The following is a 20,728-nucleotide window of genomic DNA, read 5'->3' on the forward strand; positions in this document are numbered from 1 at the left end:
CGTATTTTTTCCAGAAAATATTTTGACATTGACTGTTCATGTTAATAACACATAAGGTTGAACTGGTTCTCGACCTTAATTCAAAATTAGTAACAACTACGTGAACAAGATATTTTTTTTAAAAAAATTATTTTAGTGTGGGACTTATAAGTGTAAGATCGAGGCTGTATTGAATACGTGACCCTAGACTTGTAAATAGTTTTTAGTGAAGTAAGCAACTTTTATTCTCGGAGTTAAATGATTGGTTCTTATCAAGGGCATATATGGGCTACGTGATTTTTAGATATATGTAAACATGATCACGTGACCCTTAATCGGGACATAAATTCAAGTTTTAAATCATCGTTTTCGAGAACTAATCAGAGCTGCGCTTTTACACTGGAAAGTGTTTGTTGTGTCAGTTTGAGTTATTTCGAATTATTTGGATTCAAAAGATTAATTCTTTCTTTTTTCCCTGGAAATATACGTGTGCTCATACACAATTCTTGAACAAAGACATTTCTTAATTCTATTTGGATTCTTAAACGGGAGGATTATTTATTGTGTTTTACAAGGAACTGTAGACGACCACACTCAACCAGATACAGCATACGTCGTCGCCTTCGATCTTGGATTCTTCGTCTGGACTCGAACTTGAAATCATTAAAACATTTTATTATTAAGACTTCAAAATTTTATTCGTGGATTATTCTTGGATTATTTTTGGATTTGATTCGTCTATGTGTTGCATATCTACTATCATCTGTATCGTCGTTTTTGTCGTATATCCACTATGAATTGAATCGTCATTTGTGTTGTATATCTACTATCAATCGTATCATCGTTTGTGTTGTACATCTTTATTTAAACCATATTTATATGAGACACTTTTTCAAATATAATTACAAACATGCGATTTGGGTAATTCAGTAGAAAGCATAAGCTGATTAGCACTGTCTCTCCAACAAGAAAGAAAATACAACATCAAAAGATTTATATGCCGGTACCAATGGTTTTACGGAAGTTATGAGCATGATTTTTGCATTTCACACACACACACACAAACACAGACACACACACACACACAATATATATATATATATATATATATATATATATATATATATATATATATATATATATATATATATATATATATATATATATATATATATATATATATATATATAGATTTATGTAGTTTGTGACAGTTGTTTTCTGCAGTGTATCAAGCAAAAATTAACGTTAATAAAGTTCATATGTAAGATGATATTAGACTGTCAGGAAGCACAAATGCAAAACCTTATAATCCTTGTATCCCCCATCTGCTCTAACAATCGAGTACGCAAGCGAGTAAAAGGTCCCAATTTAATTTCGCTACACACCCCACAATTTACTTTTCGAATTGAGATTTTTATAATTCCTTTGTCATTGCTTGGTTGGTAAAAGCGATTTTTCAAATAACTTTCAGTAGGCACAAGAGATTAAAATACATCAATATTATATTGGATATTTCTTTAAAGATTGGGGCATTTCTCAAATCTTCTTTCGTCAAAGTATTACACTTTATAACCAGAAAGTGTTTGTGGATCTTTTATTTTTTTACCTCTGACGTAGATGCGGATATTGTCTGAATTATCAAAAGCATGATAATCTTAAATCTCAACGAAGAGAAATGTTGAGAATTTTAATGAAACTTGGGCGAGTTTATGCAACGAAAAGGCGCTAAAAGGACGGGAAAGCATTGTACTACTTCTTCATCTATATACCAATATAGTGTCAAATATTATATTAAATTCCCACATTTATATCGCGATTCCCTTTCTTGGTATAATGAAATGATTTTGATTTGTTATCAGATTAGTGCGAGACTGCGCATCGTGAGCTATGCTTAAGTTCATATAAACTAATATATACTTGTAGGTCAGAGGAGTGGAAACACGTGACTGATGACGTCAAACGGCACCTGGAACTTACACCACAAGATGACGGAGAATTCTGGATGTGTTTTCGTCACTTCTGTCTTGAGTATTGCAACATGATCATTTGCAACCTTTCCCCAGACTTTGACCATGACGGTATCAGCGATAAAGCCGGTTCGTATCCGTGATTAAATCTTTACATCGTCACTAATACTCATCCGACCGTGCAAGACTATATGAACTATGATGTACACGTTCGAATATTATTTATTCTGTATTTATCGTTTTGGATTCTTTGACTAACATTATGAACACAGTCACGTGATAACATTAACATGAATAGAACGGAGCAAGTAAAATGTTTGCGTCCTCCCGAAATATGTCAGACTCTGGTCTTTGACTGAATAGTTTAACTCATGGAAGTTGAAGAAAAGAGCTATAAAGACACACGATACTCTTTTCAAACTGACAAGCTATCTAATTCATCTTAATTGAATTTCCAACGTCAATAGATAAGATCTCAATTCATTTGGCACTGATATACTTCGAACATTATTGTTCGTCGTACACATCCTTGATCCATTTTTACGCCAAGTATTCATCAGTTATCAAAGATTCCAACAGCATGTTAGATTCATACTTGCTGATGGAATTCTACAAGTCAATGTCATTCCTGTTTCCATGCTGATGAATTTACAGTCTCGATAAATCGATTATATATTTTCCTCGATGAATCTTTAAAAGAATATTTATGCAAAGTCTTTGAATCTCGCCTTAGTTATATTTAAACTATTCGGTCTCCAGTGGCGTCCATTTTGTCCCGTCACTATGTCGAAAATTCAAACCAAAATCATTTTCTAGGACATGTATAATAAATTAGCTCTTTTGTGGTATCAGAAGCTGAATTAATGACATCAGAAATGATCTAAATAATATTACTTTAAAAATTTAAATTAGTGTTCTATGTTTTAAAAGCGTTATTCTTTGAAAACAAAAAACGTAAAATTTTTGTTTTTGCTTGCATTGGTCTGCCAAACTAAATTCAGTATCGGATACCTATAGAGCTGCGGGCAACTCCAGTTGGTATCTAAATTTGGTTTCTATACCAAAATTAAATTAGTCAATTTAGAGTTAGAGTGGAATGATCCAATGGCAACTTTTCGATTGTTGTAATAGGAGACGAGTAACTAATGATGGCAATTCCGTCTGTCAACACACAGATCTTATTCTTTATGATATGTCATTATTTATGTCAGTTTATGCTTAGGGAATCTTAGTCGTGACACTCTTTACAGTGAAGAAATAATGCAGAGGAAAACCAATCTCTAGGTTATTTATCTTACGCCAGCACCATCATAGTAGATGCACGATATATTAACGCGTTTAGTGACATGTGGATTCCCTCCTCATAATCGGAGCAAATTACAGATTGCTACAATTAATACTTAGCTACAATTAATATTACAAATGTTTGAGATGATATGGAACGTATGAGTGCACAAATGAATGGCACAGATGTTTTGTGAAATGATTAAACTCCAGGACTGTTAAAGGTATATAACAGTTGCACACGTGCTTGAACTGTACTTGAAACCTGGAATAAAGATATCTTTTACTACATAAAATTCACTTGACCGAGGCAAGAAGCACTAGATGTCATACAAAACTACCAATTTGCCGTCGGGGAAAGCTGTCAAACGATGAAACAATATTTGACATACAGTACTTAATCACGATTCTGCAATTTATGTACATCACGTGATTTGATTATGATCGCTGTCAAATAAAATATGAAAATATAAACACTTATACAGTGCTTGTGGCTTTTGTGAACAAATATAGTACCGAATTCTTAAGTTTGGCCCAAAAACCTTCTAGTTTGTTCATGGTGAAACTCAGCACATGACACGTGATTCATCATACCTTCTAACAACAGACAATGGACATTCCGGTTCTGTCTTTTTCTGGGTTACTTCTGAAAAGCTTAACATCGTATAGCAACAGAAAAAATCTTATTTTTAGTTATCATTCATTACATATAATGTCTATATTATCTGCATAAATCCTTTCAAATTTCCGTGTTCAACATGTCTGTTGTGATCGCTCCGTGACATTTCCAAAGTGCCGCAACACCAACAATAGTTACTGTATTAATCCGCTCAAGGTATTATTAAACAAAATATAAATCTCATTAATTTGACAAATTTAACAATCTGAATCATTATTTCTACAAGATAAGTTTGTAAAAGAACGCTGTACTAAAATTATTGTAAATTTCTGAACTTTTTGTTTATCGATGCAGCTGTTGTTCACACCGGCACAGAATGGATAAAACAAAATCAACTCTATCGACGGCATTTGCCTTCACAAATATATACTAAACAGAAAATCATTTTAGTAGATATAATGAAATATTTCACTCGTGAAATGGAAATATTTGTATTGTAACTCTTATTTTCGCCACTCGTGAAATACAGTGTTTCCCACCTCACTGACATTAAATAGTTCCTAATATCTATTCAACAAGACGTACATGTCTTCTGTTCATTCGTTCCAGTTGTAATCTTTACTTTTTCACTTCCCTTTAGACTGTTAAAACGTCTGTAAATTCTTTTTTATTTACAGACTACCAGTTGGCTCTACGGGGACGCTGGAAAGCTGGTTACAATGCGGGCGGTTGGCTGGAATGTAGTACCTTTCATTCAAATCCTCAGTATTTGGTCATTCTTCATCCCGATAGTAAGGCGAAATTTCAAACTACATTGCTGCAGTAACAGCAGCATTATCCCCACGCTTTCTGAGTCATAAATACCTTACAGATCCCTTACAGATATATGAATAGTATGTTCCCTGTCCAACACGGCAACCACGGAATTTATCCAAATTTTACAGAAAGAAAAAAAAAACTTTGTGCGCGTCTGCGTACCACTTAAAATCACATTCCGAAGATTGAGACCTCAGTCGAAAAGCAGGACTCACGCATCGTCGCATGTGCCGACGGGAAGAATTGAATAATCTTGGCCTTTTCTATTTTTAAGAGGCACACAAAAACACTCTCCCTTTTAAGAGTTAAGTTACATGACGTACATTTCGATGCACTATATTGGAACCTGTGATCCTGAGTTGTTTTAATTCAGTTCAAGTTAATGCGGCTTTATATGAATTTGATGACAATCGTTAAAATATACTGCCCGTAAGGTTAGAGACTGACAAAAAGTTAGCTCCAATTAATGAAAATCAGAAAACATCGCACGTACAGATTAAAGAAAATGTGAAAAATATCGTACATATTTCAGCAGGGATGGTGAAATATAAATTGAAAAAAAACATGGAGCCAACAATAAGTAAATGATATGTCCCAATTATTCCCGATTTTGTATAAATGTTCCCTCATAATGTTATTACTATTTGTATCATCGACATCTTTGTTTCTTTTTCCCCAGTAAATGTCCAGAGACGTTTCAGCGGTCGTCTTCCATTGGTGATATCTCTTTTACAAGTCTACAGGCGTCAACAGAAACTGGAGGGGATAGGAATATTTGCCATAGGTTTTGAATTGTTTCAGGTAACGGTAAAAAGTAAATTATATATAAGCCAAGTTAATATATATATATATATATATATATATATATATATATATATATATATATATATATATATATATATATATATATATATATATATATATATATATATATATATATATCGGTTTAAAATTCTCAAATTCGCCTAGACATATTGAGAAGGCTGCTGACATAACTATTTCAAATTTATTGGATAATTTCAGTTGATCTCCCGACCTTCCGGAAAAATAACTAAGTCATTCTTTGATCAAACGGATCCGCTAATGCCAGAAAACGAGGAGACATATGCTGAGTATAGAGAGACGTCCGGGAGATTTTTTCTCGACCCCGGAGAATATCTACTATTGCCAACGACACAGAAATCAAATCAGGAGCGCTCGTACCTGCTCCGTCTTTTTTCTGTCAGCAAAATGGAATGCAGGTATAGTTTATACATAGTGAATATTATGTTTCCTCCTGATAATCAGAAGTCATCTAGGACGATTGATTAAAAAAACGCGACTATGATTTTGAAAAGTGTTTGCTAAAATGTATATTGGTATATTGTACAAGATATGACATGCAGTACTACTTCCGTTTTTTGTGTGTGTTCATTTTAGAAGTTGTCTTTTCTAATAGATGGTATGGAGTAAGGAGTTTTAAAATGGTTTAATTGGAAACTGATATCGTGACATGGCGACATGAACCACTCTTTCCGTCTATTGGCAAACGTTGGCGATTAAGTTACAATCGATTACATAAGTAGCCTATCAGTGGTTCATACATTATTTGATTGCAAATTGTATCCGACTTATTGAAAAAGGGTCGCCTTTTTAGGTACGTAACTAAATGGCACTGATTGAATTTTCTTTCAACAATGGATACACACATACATACATAGATACATAGATACATACATACATACATACATACATACATACATACATATCTGATATCCATTCATTCTTCGGCAGGGAGCTTGACAACTGTATCGACAACTGGGATGAATCTGACTAGCCTCAGGTTTGCAGAAACACGCCACGTTTTTGGACTGGTGCTCTGTCATTGATCCGGGAACGGAGCGGACAATACTTCTCAAACAGTGCATACGAATCGACAGTACATGTCTATTAACAGGTCATCTGCTCACGTATATAAGGCAACGTGGGCACTATACCAACATGTCTGCTTCTAATATTGATGATGAGTCAACCGACAGGTCCTGGAATAAACATACTGTCTTCTGAAAGGATATCCATAGATTTATGTAAAACTTCAGTGTATCCATGACAATCAATCCTTCCAACAGTTGCGTTGTTTTATTGTTCATGACATAAGATCCACAGAGAAAGTTTATTCTGGAAACTTGTCTATTGTATGCCCTCCGTTGGATGGCATCTAACCATTTATGTGTCTGAGTAGGGGCAACTTTGTTTTGGGGGCAGACGGATATCAATAAGAGGGTAATGCAAATAGGGAATGCTTAGTTTAAGACAATGATTCTAGTTTCTTCCGTTTGTAAATCATCAAACCCCGTGATCCTGTCTCTACAGACTGAAATTTTCCAATAAATGAAAAGGTCTATCAGTACGTGGAGAAGAGGTTCAATAGAGAGGGAGAAGATTTCACTCCTCTGTGCAAAATATTATTTTTTCTGATGCAGTGATAATACCATATTAGATCAATGTATTCATGTTGACCTTCTTATAGGTCAAAGGTCGGCCATAATGGCCAAATCTGGTTGTGTTTGTCTGAGGCAGTACTTTTATGATCACCCCCAAAAAATGAATGGGAACAGATTATTTTTGTAAAGTATATATGCATTTGTATGTGTGTGTGTGTGTACCGATGTAGGCATCATAATGTCTAAATTTATTAAATTCCCATGTCTGAATTGCAATATTAGGGTTAGGAAATGGAACAGGACATGATCTAAGGGAACATCATCAAATGGAACAAGACATTATACAAGGCAACATCATCAAAACGAAAGACATCCATTAATTAAAACGTATTTGTTAACGTTTTGCAATGTTTCAAAGCTCATATTATAATTATTGTATCTGTCCTGAAATGCAAACATTTACTGCCTGTGTATGAACTAATAACAGATATGCTTTGCATATGGGGGCATTATGAGTGGTTTATACAAAGTCGTATCTACTTTCCGTTTTATAAACAGTCGTATATGCCCTGTAATAAGCCTGGTATAAAGCCATGTATATAGCCTGCTTCGACATAATGTGATATGGACAGTGTTCAATGTATTATACTTGTTTCTTTAATATGATTTACTATTCATTATCAAAATTATTCCGTGTATATGTATGCATCTAACCACAACATGCCTTTGTGTGTGTGTGTGTGTGTGTGTGTGTGTGTTGATAAGTGTAATAATCCATAAATTAAAGAGATTCATACACGTTACATGCCAAGATTGAGTCGTGGATAAGTGTAATGTACCATGATTTGAAAGAAAGCATATTTTCTGTTAGGTACCGTGATTAAAATAGACGCTTAAAAGAGTAACGTACCATTCCTGAAAGAGACGTAGGTAAGTGTAACTACCCGGAAACCGTCATTAAAAGGAGGTAAGCGTTACATAGCAAAACTGAATGTGAAGCGGATGAGTATAATGTATTATAATTAAAAGACAGTAATTTACCTCAAGGGTTACATGCACATTCTGAACCAGCTGACAACGGAATCTTATGCACCCATGAAACACTGTTTTTGAATTTCTCATTTTATTTGCCCATAAAGGTGAAGAACTCCATCAGAAATCATTCTCAGTGCAGCAAGGACGTTTTGTGTTAAGCATTCGTATATCGTCAGTAAACATATTTTGTAAATCAAAATACCTTCTTATTACAAACATTCTTATATGCAATATTTAAAACTGCATGGAGGCAAGCTTGAAGTAAATGCAATGGATTCTGTGTGTATTTTATATTTTTTTGTCGTGAAAACTGCCGAATGTATCTTTGTTTACGTGGCACCTTGTCATGAAATACATTGTATATGAGATGTATGTGATTTGCGTGTGTGTAGGCGTGTGTGATTTGGATTTTTAACGTAGCTTGAACAATTTATAATATCGTTACGATGTTTGCAGTGTGACAGTTTATAGTGCAATAGGGCATCATGTAACATGATGTTCCACACAGTCATATTATCCTGACCAGGCCGATCAGTCGTAATACTAACCTTTATGGTATCACAATAAACTGCGCTGACCAGGCCGATCAGTCCTAATACTAACCTTTATGGTATCACAATAAACTGCTACGTTAAAAATCCAAACCTCTTAATGCTTAGCACTAGCGAGGCAGTTGTATGTATCATTTTTATAAGTCTTTGGTATGACTCAGCCGGGGTTCGAACCCGCGACCACCCGCATCTGGGGCGGACGCTCTAACCACTAGGCCACCGAGTGGTCTTGTCTGTGATTTGGGCATTCGTGAATTGGGCGTGATAAAAGGTGTTTACATAATCACATGTTCAAGAACAAAGTCATTAAGGAATTTAAAGTTTATCAAAGAGTCTGTTCAGTTTTCCTATAAATTTTGCAGCTTAATATTTATGATATCACAACATTTACATATCACTTGATGTGATTCTGATTGGTCCGAATAAACCCTTGAAATTATTGTGCAGCATTCTCTTTACTGGTTGGCACCGATTGTGAAAAAAACGTTTTTTCTAACCCAGCCTTCTGGAATTTTTTGTTTTCAAAGAACATTTTGGCGGCCATTTTTTTTACTCGAGTCACGAAAGGGAATTGATAATAAATGTTCTCGTCTGTGTCAATATGGCAAATTTGCCCACGAAGGGGCTTCGTATATCATGTATAACCATCATATGAAAAATGGCCTGAAACCGCAATATAAGAACAACATGAGCAAGTAAAACTAAGGATATTGCTCAGTTGATAGCATCTGTGGGTGGGTGGGTGGAGGGGCGGTAGATATGTAACATGGAATGCACCTTATTTACAAGAACGGTTCAAGTGTACATAAGTACATAAAATCACATCTGTTCACAGAAGAATATTGACATAAAACTGGTTTCCCAACTGACATAACTTTATCCAAGCGCTGCATATTTTTTCGATAATAAGTGATGCAGTTCAGACTCAAAATGAAATTTTTTTGCGTCTTCTGTAGTCTACTGTCCCAAATCCAATACTGCAAATATCCGGTCACAAATACATCACAGTAAATATGGGAAATTCTGCATCCAGTAATCCTCCTTTCACATGTATATCGCAACGATGTAACGTTTAGTTGTGAAAGTGGCATTAAGCTAAACATGGTTTGTCCACTGTACTTTATGATACTGTATCAAGCAATGTGACATAACATATATTGGACATTACGTGTTGATAAATGATTGTATATAAAATGTTTATTTGAAAGAACACTTGATCTTTCATTTATAGTTTGCCAAAAAAGTATAATATACTTTTAAACGTTAAAACTAGTTCAACTTTGTGTGAGACTAATAAAAATGAAGCGTGCAACGTCCGTAAGAATGAACGAAATTAATCGTTCTCATTTCTATCTAAATCATTTCCACTGAAATAAAAACTGTGATAAAAACAATCTCAAATAGGTAACGATTTCATATTAAATGTAGGAAACTTGTTAAACAATGTCCACCTTTCCCTAATTTCATAAACTCATTATTAAATCATTATGCATTTCAGTCCCTCTGTTTAAGCAATAACGTGAAACTAATTTCTTCAGATTTTCTAATCAATAAGTAAACTCACGTATTCTAATGCGTTTAGGTGTCTTGTGCTGCTTTCGCAAAATTGCTATAACCTTTAAATGACCCTTGGTCGATAGCATTAAGAGATTTGCAATTTCAAAATAGAACCCCATTAGCACGAAGCACATCAAAGAGCACGTTTTCTGACTTTCGCAGACTTATATTTCTAATTTAAATCAGCAACATAAATCTATATAACAAGCATTAAATCTCGAAACCTCCGGGCACAGTGTACAGTTTTGTTATTTACGTTGTTTAGAGAATTTAATTAATCGTTCCAGCTCCAGAAAATACAACAGAACCAGATCACAAAGATCAGTTTAGGTCATCATTTGATAAAGTGAGTTGTAGTTTATTTATTTGAGCGACATTTATTTCAGACATTTTGTCAATGACAAAAATAGAAACTCCGTGATTTGGTAATACACATGAACTTGATTTAGTTTACAAATATCGTCTTAAAGCTGGAGGATATATATATATATATATATATATATATATATATATATATATATATATATATATATATATATATATATATATATATATATATATATATATATATATATATATATATGTGTGTGTGTGTGTGTGTGTGTGTGTGTGTGTGTGTGTGTGTGTGTTTCGATGATACCATGACTTTGTTCTCAAATCTTTCGTGCACGCACATGCGTCAAAGTAACCAACAAGCACCCCATACCAGAGGAAAGTCATGTCGTGTAGAAGACTTCAACGTTGATCAGTAACCCACAAAATAGCTGTTATCATACAACTCACGCCTCTAATATTGTCCATTGAAGTGACAAATACAAGTACAATGTACAAATACAATCACAACTACAAAGCATAAATACAAGTACAACTCACAAGTACATCCACGACCACTGTCGGAGCCAACGATTGTAACAGAAGTCTCTGAGATTATCTGTCGATATGAAAAGGTATATAATTGGGTACGAAGCGGATGCATCGCAGGAACGAGCCGAGTACTGCGCAGGTGCACTGCACATATGATACGAGTAAATCCACTGACCACTCTCATGAGTTTCATCTGCACTCGCATGGTAGGCAAACCGATCGCTTTTGTTACGTATATCTGATTTGATTCATATTTGTTTTAATTTTATTGTTTATTTGGCAGCTTTAAAAATTTATTTTTATTGTGAATGATATTATAATGTAATCTTGTTTACGTACCTTATCACAGGACGTAATTATTATTATTAAAAAAGCTGATAAGTCGAGCACCATAGTTATAATGAATAAGGAGGATTATATTAAAGATGTTAAAAGACAATTAAACGACGAAACATATTATACAAAAATTTCCTATAATCCTTCTGAAGCAATTAAAGAAAAAAAATAAGAAAATGTATTAATCAAATCTCTATACACAATTGCTCCATACCTGATGAACTAGATATCTTCCCAAATGAAATACGCACACATCAGTTCTATATTTTACCCAAAATACATAAAACAGTTGTAAAGTCACTACCTTTAGAATATCCAGGTAGACCCATTATTTCTACATGTAATTCAATTACAAATAATATATCACAATCTATTGATAATATTTTACAACCACTGATGAAATCATTACCTTCATATGTTAAAGATACTTTTGATTCTATTACCAAATTGAAATTGTTACCGAAACTAACTGATCATTCATTCCTTGTTACACTTGATGTGGTTTCACTCTACACGAATTTGCTACATAATGATGATATCGAAGCCTGTAAATATTATCTGGAAGAAAACGAATATACACGTAAACTGTCAAAATAACATGTCAGTGATTTGATAAAACTTGTGCTCGAAAATATTTTTTTTAATTTGGTAATACAAACTATCTCCAAAAAATGTGAACAGGAATGGCAAGTCCTGTGGCACCTTCTTATGCATCTTTATTTATGGGGAAATTAGAAAATGAGTTTCTAAATAAGTGCCTCTTAAAACCAGTTGTTTGGTTAATATTTTTAGACGATATTTTTCTGATATCGAATTATTATTAGAAGACCTTTATTATTTTATAGACAGTTTAAACAATTTACATCCAACAATAAAATTTACATTCAATATATCTAAAAGTAATGTATCATTTTTGGACGTAGAGGTCGTGAAAAATGAAAATGATGACATCACTATCATGGTTCATGTTAAAAACACGAATATTCATCAATATGTTGATTATTCTTCATCTCATCCTAAATCATGTAAAAATGGGATACCATATTGTCAACCGGATACCATATAGTTAACGTGATACCATGTAGTCAAACAAAAAGGTATAGAAGAATTATTTCGGGCGACGCTGTTTTAAAATCATCTTTGACAGAGTTAGGTCTGCATTTTTTAAATAGAAATTACCCTAATGACATCAATTAATAAAGCTTTCCAAAAAGTAACTTCTCTAATACAGCTTGAATCTTTACAAAGTAAAATCAAAAAAAGAATATAATCCATGTTTGCCTAATATAGGTAAGATTATCAATAAATATCGTGATTTATTTAAACTATCATGTAAAGCAAATGTTAAATCGCTACACGAAAGCAAACCCACACTTGCTTATAAAAGGACTGAAAATCTTAAAGATTTCCTAATTAATTCCAAATTGGAAAAAAATCATATCAAAAAGGATTATTAACTAAATGTAATAGACCCAGATGCTCGCACTGTTCTTTTATTAATGAAACTACTGCTTTCAATAGTAGTAATACGAAAGAAACTTTTATTATGCGTTGTGATACTAATTGTGCAACATTAAATGCTATTTATTTGATCACATACAAAAGATGTGGCATCCAATATATTGGACAAACCAGTCAACAAATATCTAAACGTATGAACCAACATAGATTAGACATAAAATATTATATCGATCAATCATTTTCGTCTCATGTTGCCGCACATTTTAACAAGAGTTCAGATACTTTGCAAGATTTATCCTTTCAACATATTGTTATAGCTGATTCTGAGATGTAACGTCTGTTTAAGGAAACCTACTGGATTCACCGTCTTAATACGGTATATCCAAAAAGTCTAAATTGCAAAACATAAAACGACATTCATTAATCATTTATTTTCAATTGTCCCCTTTTTACAATTAGTTAAGAATATTTTTATATTATTCTAATTTTCAGAATAATATAACTAGAGAAAGTATAAACTAATATCATAATAATAAGTTAACTAATTCTTTAAAAATAAAAGTGCATTTCTAAAAATTATTCTTATCACATTATGACCAAATATTTATAAAATACTTGATTGTAAGTATTATGCACACCATAATTGTTTACTATATAAATCGAGTTCTGATGAAACAGAGAACATTTGTCAATATTACATCAAGATATAAAATAGTATTATTTTGTTATTGATTTTTTTTTAAATTTTCAGATTTATTTATTTCTTTTACTTTTATATCATTTTTTAAATGTTCATTATACATAATAAAAATAAAAATATTACTAAAATTGTTTATCTCTATTTATTCATAAATTATTAAAAATATTCTTGATTACGTAATTTGGAATTTTTTTCCAGAAATTAGTTTGGCCTTGACTGATTCATTTGTAAACACATAAAGCTGACCTACTTCCCGACCTTAATTCAAAATTAGTAACAGTCACGTGAACAAGTTCGTTTTTAATTTATTTGTATTGTGGGAATAATAAGGGTGATATAGAGGCTGTGTTGGATACGTGACCCTCGACTTGTAAATAGGTTTTAGTGAAGTAAACAACTTTTTTTATTTTATTCTCGGAGTGTAATAAATAATTTTTTCAAGGTCATAAATATTTTTATATGTAAACATGATCATGTGACCCTCATACGGGCACCCATTCTGCGCCTCAAAATTACCTTGTAACCATTGTTTTAGAAAAATAATCTCACTCTGGGCTAAAAACACTTGATGTCAATGTGTTCTTTTCTTGAGTCAGTTTGGGGGTATTTTAATGTTTATTTGAATTATTTGGATTCAAAAGGAATACATTTTTCCTGGAAATATATGTGTGCTCATCCAGAATACTTAAACAAAGACATTTCTTAATAGAATTTATTCCGATTTCCAACACCGGAGTGTTATTTCTTGTGTTTCCAGAAGCAAATGAAGACAACTGCACTGTACAGGATACATTGCCTTCCATCTTAGATTCTTTATCGGAACACGAACTTGAATTTATTAGAACATTTCATTATTAGGACTTCTAAAAATTTATTCGTGGATTATTTTTGCATTATTTTGTATTTGATTCTTAAAACCGTAAGTTCTTACTTTTCACTTTTACAGTAGTTTTCCAGGAAATAAATAATTTATTTAATTTTTCCAAAGCTTGTTATTTTTAACTCTTTTTTGTGTTACTGTTTATTCCAGCCTAAACACGTAACATAAAAATTGGGCGCTCGTCCTTGGACGATTTTGAATTTTGGCTAAACTATTTCAGAAAACTTTGTGTTTTGAAATTTGAATTCCCCTAGTTTTTAAAATCTTTATTGAAATCGGCAAGCTTTTTCTAAAATGTCATCAAAAGTGGAAATCTTTCTTTTAAATCCAACGCAGAACAATTAGATCTTTTAGAAAGGATAAATTGATCAGCTTGTCAGAAAATAAGATCTTTCTTAGGTAAAGGCTTCCTTAACGAAGCAAGAAACAAGAAATATTTTGGTTCAGTATTTGGTAGAAAAAAATGTTTTGGAAAAAAATTGCTTTGGTTTCGATCAGTAAGTCTGTATGAGACTCTGACACAAAAGTAAAGGAATTAGAATTAAAATAAAAGATGGAATTGGAGTTGAGAAAGCTGGAACTTCAGAAAGAAGGTAGAGAAAAACAAATGCATTTGCAAGCAGAAGGAAAAGAGAAAGACAAATGCAGTTACAAGAAAAACAAATGCAGTTACAATATGAGAAAGAGGAGAGAGAGAGAGAGAGACAGGAAATAGAGAAAGAAAAACATGCAAATACAGTACAAAGAAAAACAGATGCAAATACAGTTACAAGGAAAACACATATATATGGAAGAAAGAGAGAAAGAGATGGAATATCAATGTAAAATGACAGAAATGGAACTGGCAAGTGAAAAATACATTCTTACTTCAAATCCAAATTTACGTTTTGATCTTGCAAAGATTATTAGGTTAGTGCCCCTTTACAGATTTAAAGAAGTAGACAAATATTTTACTCGTTTTGAAAAAGTTGCTGAAAATTTGAAATGGCCAAGGGAGCATTGTACTCAATTATTACAATGTGTACTCACTGGTATGGCTAGTGATATTTACAATTCACTGTCAGTTCACCAAAGTGGTAACTTTGATTTGGTTAAGTAATGCGTCTTAAGGGGTTATGAGTTAGTCTCAAGCTTATCGGCAAAATTTCAAAAACTATAGAAAAGAAGCTGGACAAACTCATGTCGAATTGGCAAGAGAAAAAGAGTAGTTATTTGATAGATGGTGCTTAGCCACGAAAGTTGAACGATATTATGAGAGTCTCAATCCACTTATATTACTTGAAGATTTCAAACACTGTGTCCATAGTGACATTAAGTCTTATTTTGACGAGCGTCAGATCGAGACCTTAGAAAATGCTGCTCGAGCTGCTGATGAGTATTCTTTAATTCAACAGTCTTCTGGCAGAAAATTATTTCAACCTAATACAAGCTTTTCTAAAGCTCATACTGGCACAACTTCTAAGAATCGAGCTTCTGATAAGCTTGATTCAAGATCCTTGTTTCTTCCTACTTGTACCTATTGAAAGAAAAGAGGATACGTTATTTCTGATTGCTGCAAATTGACAAATAGGCATCCGAATCAAGACAGACCTATTCTAAATGATCTTATTTCTAAGAGGTCAAGGTCACGGTCTTGTATTGAAAGCATCACATTTGTTGGGTCTAATAAACCCCAGTCTGATTTTATTATGGAGAATTATGAACCCTTCATATCGAAGGGTTCTATGTCACTCTTGGGTGATTCAGCCAATCCTATCCCTATTAAAATTTAAAGGGACACAGGAGCTTCTCAGCGTCGGTTTTTGTCAGGCATTTTGCCTTTTTCTGAGAAGTCTTCTGCTAATGAGAGTGATCTTATTCAGGGAGTAGATTGCGGCTTTTTTAATGTTCTTCTCCATTGTATAAATGTGTCATCAGACTTAGTCAGAGGACCCGTGACAGTTGGCACAGTGTCTGTTTTACTCGTTGAGGGTAGTCATTTATTATTAGGCAACGACCTAGCTGGAGAAAAGGTTGCGGTTAATCCACTTGTAAATGACAAGCCTTGCTTGGATCAGAAAGTCGATCCAATTGAAAAAGAATTCCCTGATTTATTCCCAGCTTGTGCAGTTACTAGACCTATGGCAAAGAAAGCTCTAGAGAATGATGTTGATAAGGAAAGCATTCCTTTAGCTGATACATGTATTAGTCAGGCTTTTGATGAAGTCACTTTTATTTCTTGTTTGGATCAATCAGAAGGTATTGATCACAGTGATCCTCTTTATAAGACTCATTCTCTTTATTCTAATCATGGTGACAAAAGACAATATTTGTCGTCGAACAGGAAAAAGATCCTGATCTCTCCTGTTTGTTTTAAACGGCCATTAGTGAAACTGAAGCTACTGAAGTTCCTGTCTGTTATTTTATTAAACATGGAATTCTTATGAGAAAATGGAGACCTCCCGAGGTACCTGGAGTGATGTGTGGTCAGTGAACTATCAGAGTGTAGATCCAAAACCTTACAGACATAGTCTGGCCCATGAAACTCCTTTGGCTGGTCATTTAAGGATTAATACTACTTATCACAAGATCTTGACTAACTTCTATTAGCCAAAACTCACACGTGATGTTCGTAAATACTGTAGATCTTGTCATACTTGTCAAATGGTAGGAAAACCGAACCAGAACATACATAAGGCTCATCTGCAACCTATTACTGCCTTTGACGAACCATTTAGTAGAATAAGGGTAGATTGTGTTGGTTCCTTATCTAAGACCAAGTCAGATAACCAGTACCTGATGATCATTATGTGTGCGTCAACAAGGTTTCCAGAGGCAATTTCTTTGAGGAATATATAAAACCTTGATAAAGTTTTCTACTATATTTCACCTTCTCTACTCACTCTGTTCAATCGGGTCAAGGGTCACATTTTAGGCCTGGACAGCCTATATTGCATGAATTTGGCATTCAGCAATTCAAGTCAAAAGTGAAATTATAGTTCGACTGAGTAGATATTACGGCCCTTATAACGTTAAGAAGAAAATGAATGAGTTAAGTTATAATGTTAGTGCTCATTGGATCTAAAATAAATTATAGGAGTACTAGTATTTTGAAGGAGATAGACAGGTTAAACATGCAATTAATTTAGTTGTACCTGTCCCACTCAGCGAAGATTTAAATGAAAGATTATTATCAGATTCTACTAATATTAGAACTACAAAGATTTCGGAATTAAGAAATTATGAAAGACCTGGACATTGCAAGAGCAAGAAAGAAATGAACTTAAACAGTTATTATTTGAATATGAGCACTTATTTGCAGATGTTCCTACAAAAACGAATACACTTTTCCATGACGTTGCAATTGTTAATTCCAAACCTGTGAAACAAAACCCGTACAGGATGAACCATCTCAAACGGGAATACTTGAAAAAAGAAATTCAGTATTTGCTGGAGAATGATTTTATAGAGTAAAAGTTACTCGAGTTCACCTTGCAGACTTGTTCCAAAACCAGATAAAACGTTCCGTATGTGTACTGTCTTATGTCACGTGTTTAGACTCGAATAAACAGTAACACAAGAAAGAGTGAAAACAAAAATCTTTTAAAAATACAATAACAATTTGTTTTCCATGAAAAATTCTGTAAAAATGAAGGAAAATATGAATTTACGGTTTTAAGAATCAAATCCAAAAATAATACCAGAATAATCCACGAATAACTTTTTTGAAGTCCTAATAACTAAATGTTTTAATGATTTCAAGTTCCAGTCCCGACGAGGAATCCAAGATGGAAGACGATGAAACGTGTTGTAATATGTAGTATTGAAGTCTATAGTTCATTGTACAAATAAGAAATATCACTCCGGTTATGGAAAGCTGAATAATTTAATTTATAAGAACTGTCTTTGATTAAGAATCTCACATGAGCAGATTATTTTCCAGGAAACAATATTTAATCGTTCTGAATCCAAATAATTTGAAATAACTCCAATCCAAGTAATTTGATAATTTGAACATACAGCTTCTAGTGTACGAAAAAGCCCAGCTGCAGCTGAGAATAATTCTCCAAAACAAAAGCTATATCGCCTTCTAAAACGTAAACAGGGGGGCACGTGATCATGTTCTGGAAGCTACTAGAAATTAGATACTTGTTAAGATACACGAACACCCAGCATGGCCCTGACGAAAAGCAATAATTGTACTCAAAGAAATAAAAAATAAAAAATATTGTTCACATCTTAAACACATAGTCTCATCATGATCTCGACAACAACCAATCATTTTAAAATAAAAATAGAACTTATTTACGTGGTTGCTACTAATATTGAATCAAGGTAAGGATCTAGGTCAAACTATTTTCTGACAAAAGTATCTTTAGTGAATAAATTTACATTACAATAGCATGTAATAAATTTAAAAAAATTAAAACTGGCAAAAAATTAAATTGAAATAAATATATATTAAGTCATATATAATTAAATCAAATGTACATAACAACTGATTGCAGAAAGGTGAATAGTGTGAGAAAAACAGATTCATTTCCATTACCAAGAATCGATGACTGCATTGATAAGATCGAGAATGCCAAGTATGTCACAAAATTTGACTTTCTTAAAGGATTTTTGGCAGATTCCATTAACGGAAAGAGAAAGGAAATTTCGGCATTCGTGACTCCTTTGCCAATATAAAGTAATGCCGTTTGGGTTGAAACGGTCGCCAAGCTCATTTCCACGTCTCATGAATATGATTACCTCTGGTCTAGACAATTGTGATGCTTACATCGATGATGTCATCATTTACAAAGATACCTGAAAAGAACATTTTACAACAATTCGGAAATTCTTTGACAGACTCACAGTTGTAAGTTTGACAATTAATTTTTCCAAAGGTGAGTGCGGCCGTGCTAGTGTAACTTTCTTAGACACATCGTGGGACATGGACAAGTTAAACCTATAGATGCTAAGGTCAGGGCTGTCTCTGAATTCCCTGTGCCTGTAATAAAAAGCAACTGATGCGATTTTTTAGGTATGGCTGGATAATATCGGAACTTTTGTTCCAATTTATCCATAATTACTGAACCCCTGACAAATTGTATTGAGTAGGAAAAACAAGTTACTTTGGACTGCAAATTGCCTGGAGGTATTTGACAAGTTGAAAGCCATACCTAAAAGCGCGCCAGTTTCTACAGCTCCGAATTTCAGACAAAATTTAAATTGTTGATGCAAGTGATGTTGGGGTTGAAGCAGTTTTCCTTCAAGAAGATAAAAATGGTATTGATCATCCAGTGTGTTATTTTTTTAAAATATTAAATAAGCATCCAAGAAATTATTCATTAATCGAAAAGGAATGTTTGGCTTTGATTTTGGCATTACAACATTTTGAAGTTCACCTTAGTTCAGCTCCTTCTTCGATTATTGTATTTGGTGGTCACAACCCCCTTTCATCTGCAAGCAAGATGAAAAATAAACATCAAATACTACTAAGATGGATTTTATTATTACAAGAAAATAATCTTGACATCAGGTACATCAGGGGAAAAGATAATCTAATAGCAGATGTGCTTCCCCGTCTGTAAAAAAAGCATTATTTCATGTACACTGTGAATAATTCATAAGGGATCTTATGTTTTTCTTTAACCTCGTGTATAATTATTCTATAGTAAAAAACACTTTATCGTATAAATCGTTCTTTTTCTTTATGGAGTGGTAGTCATATATATATCCAATTTAATTCATTTTTTAAATTCTATTGTTTGTTTGTCAGCTTTAGACATTTATTTTTATTGTACATGCTATCATAATATAATCTTGTTTACTTGATTTGGAATTGTTTTCCAGAAAATAGTTTGACCTCGACTGATTCATTTGTAAACACATAAAACGGACTTAGTTCCCGACCTTAATTCAACATTAGTAACAGTCACGTGAACAAGTTTTTTTTTAAATCTATTTTTATAGTGGAAATAATAAGAGTGAGATCAAGGCTGTGTTTGATACGTTACCCTCGACTTGTAAATAGGTTTTAGTGAAATAAACAACATTTTTTATTTTATTATCGGAGTAAAATAATTTGATTTTATCAAGGTCATACTGGGACTACGTGACTTTTTATATGCAAAGATGATCATATGACCCTCATATGGGCACCCATTCTGCGCCTCAAAATTACTGCATAAACATTGTTTTAGAGAAATAATCTCAGTCTGGTTTAAAACACTTGATGTTTTTATTTCTTGTTTCAGTTTGGAGTTATTTTAATGTTTATTTGAATTATTTG

At 33.2% G+C, this 20,728-nt stretch overlaps 1 protein-coding gene across 2 annotated transcripts in view; it reads left to right on the top strand.

Annotated features, from left to right (window-relative positions):
- The window catches only part of LOC149801472 (calpain-9-like), a 38,080-nt gene extending 28,966 nt beyond the window's left edge, over positions 1-9,114 (top strand). For both annotated transcript variants that reach the window (XM_089955619.1, XM_089955620.1), the window contains exons 7-11: positions 1,903-2,075; positions 4,527-4,640; positions 5,345-5,466; positions 5,689-5,906; positions 6,439-9,114. In XM_089955619.1, coding sequence (XP_089811745.1) covers positions 1,903-2,075; positions 4,527-4,640; positions 5,345-5,466; positions 5,689-5,906; positions 6,439-6,481 — 670 coding nt within the window. In that variant the 3' untranslated portion in view covers positions 6,482-9,114. The remainder of the gene's footprint in view (positions 1-1,902; positions 2,076-4,526; positions 4,641-5,344; positions 5,467-5,688; positions 5,907-6,438) is intronic.
- The last annotated feature ends 11,614 nt before the right edge of the window (positions 9,115-20,728 follow it).

Source organism: Sinohyriopsis cumingii, chromosome 4 (genome assembly GCF_028554795.1).
Source record: "Sinohyriopsis cumingii isolate HCF-2022 chromosome 4, ASM2855479v2, whole genome shotgun sequence".
Classification (NCBI taxonomy): Eukaryota; Metazoa; Mollusca; class Bivalvia; order Unionida; family Unionidae; genus Sinohyriopsis; species Sinohyriopsis cumingii.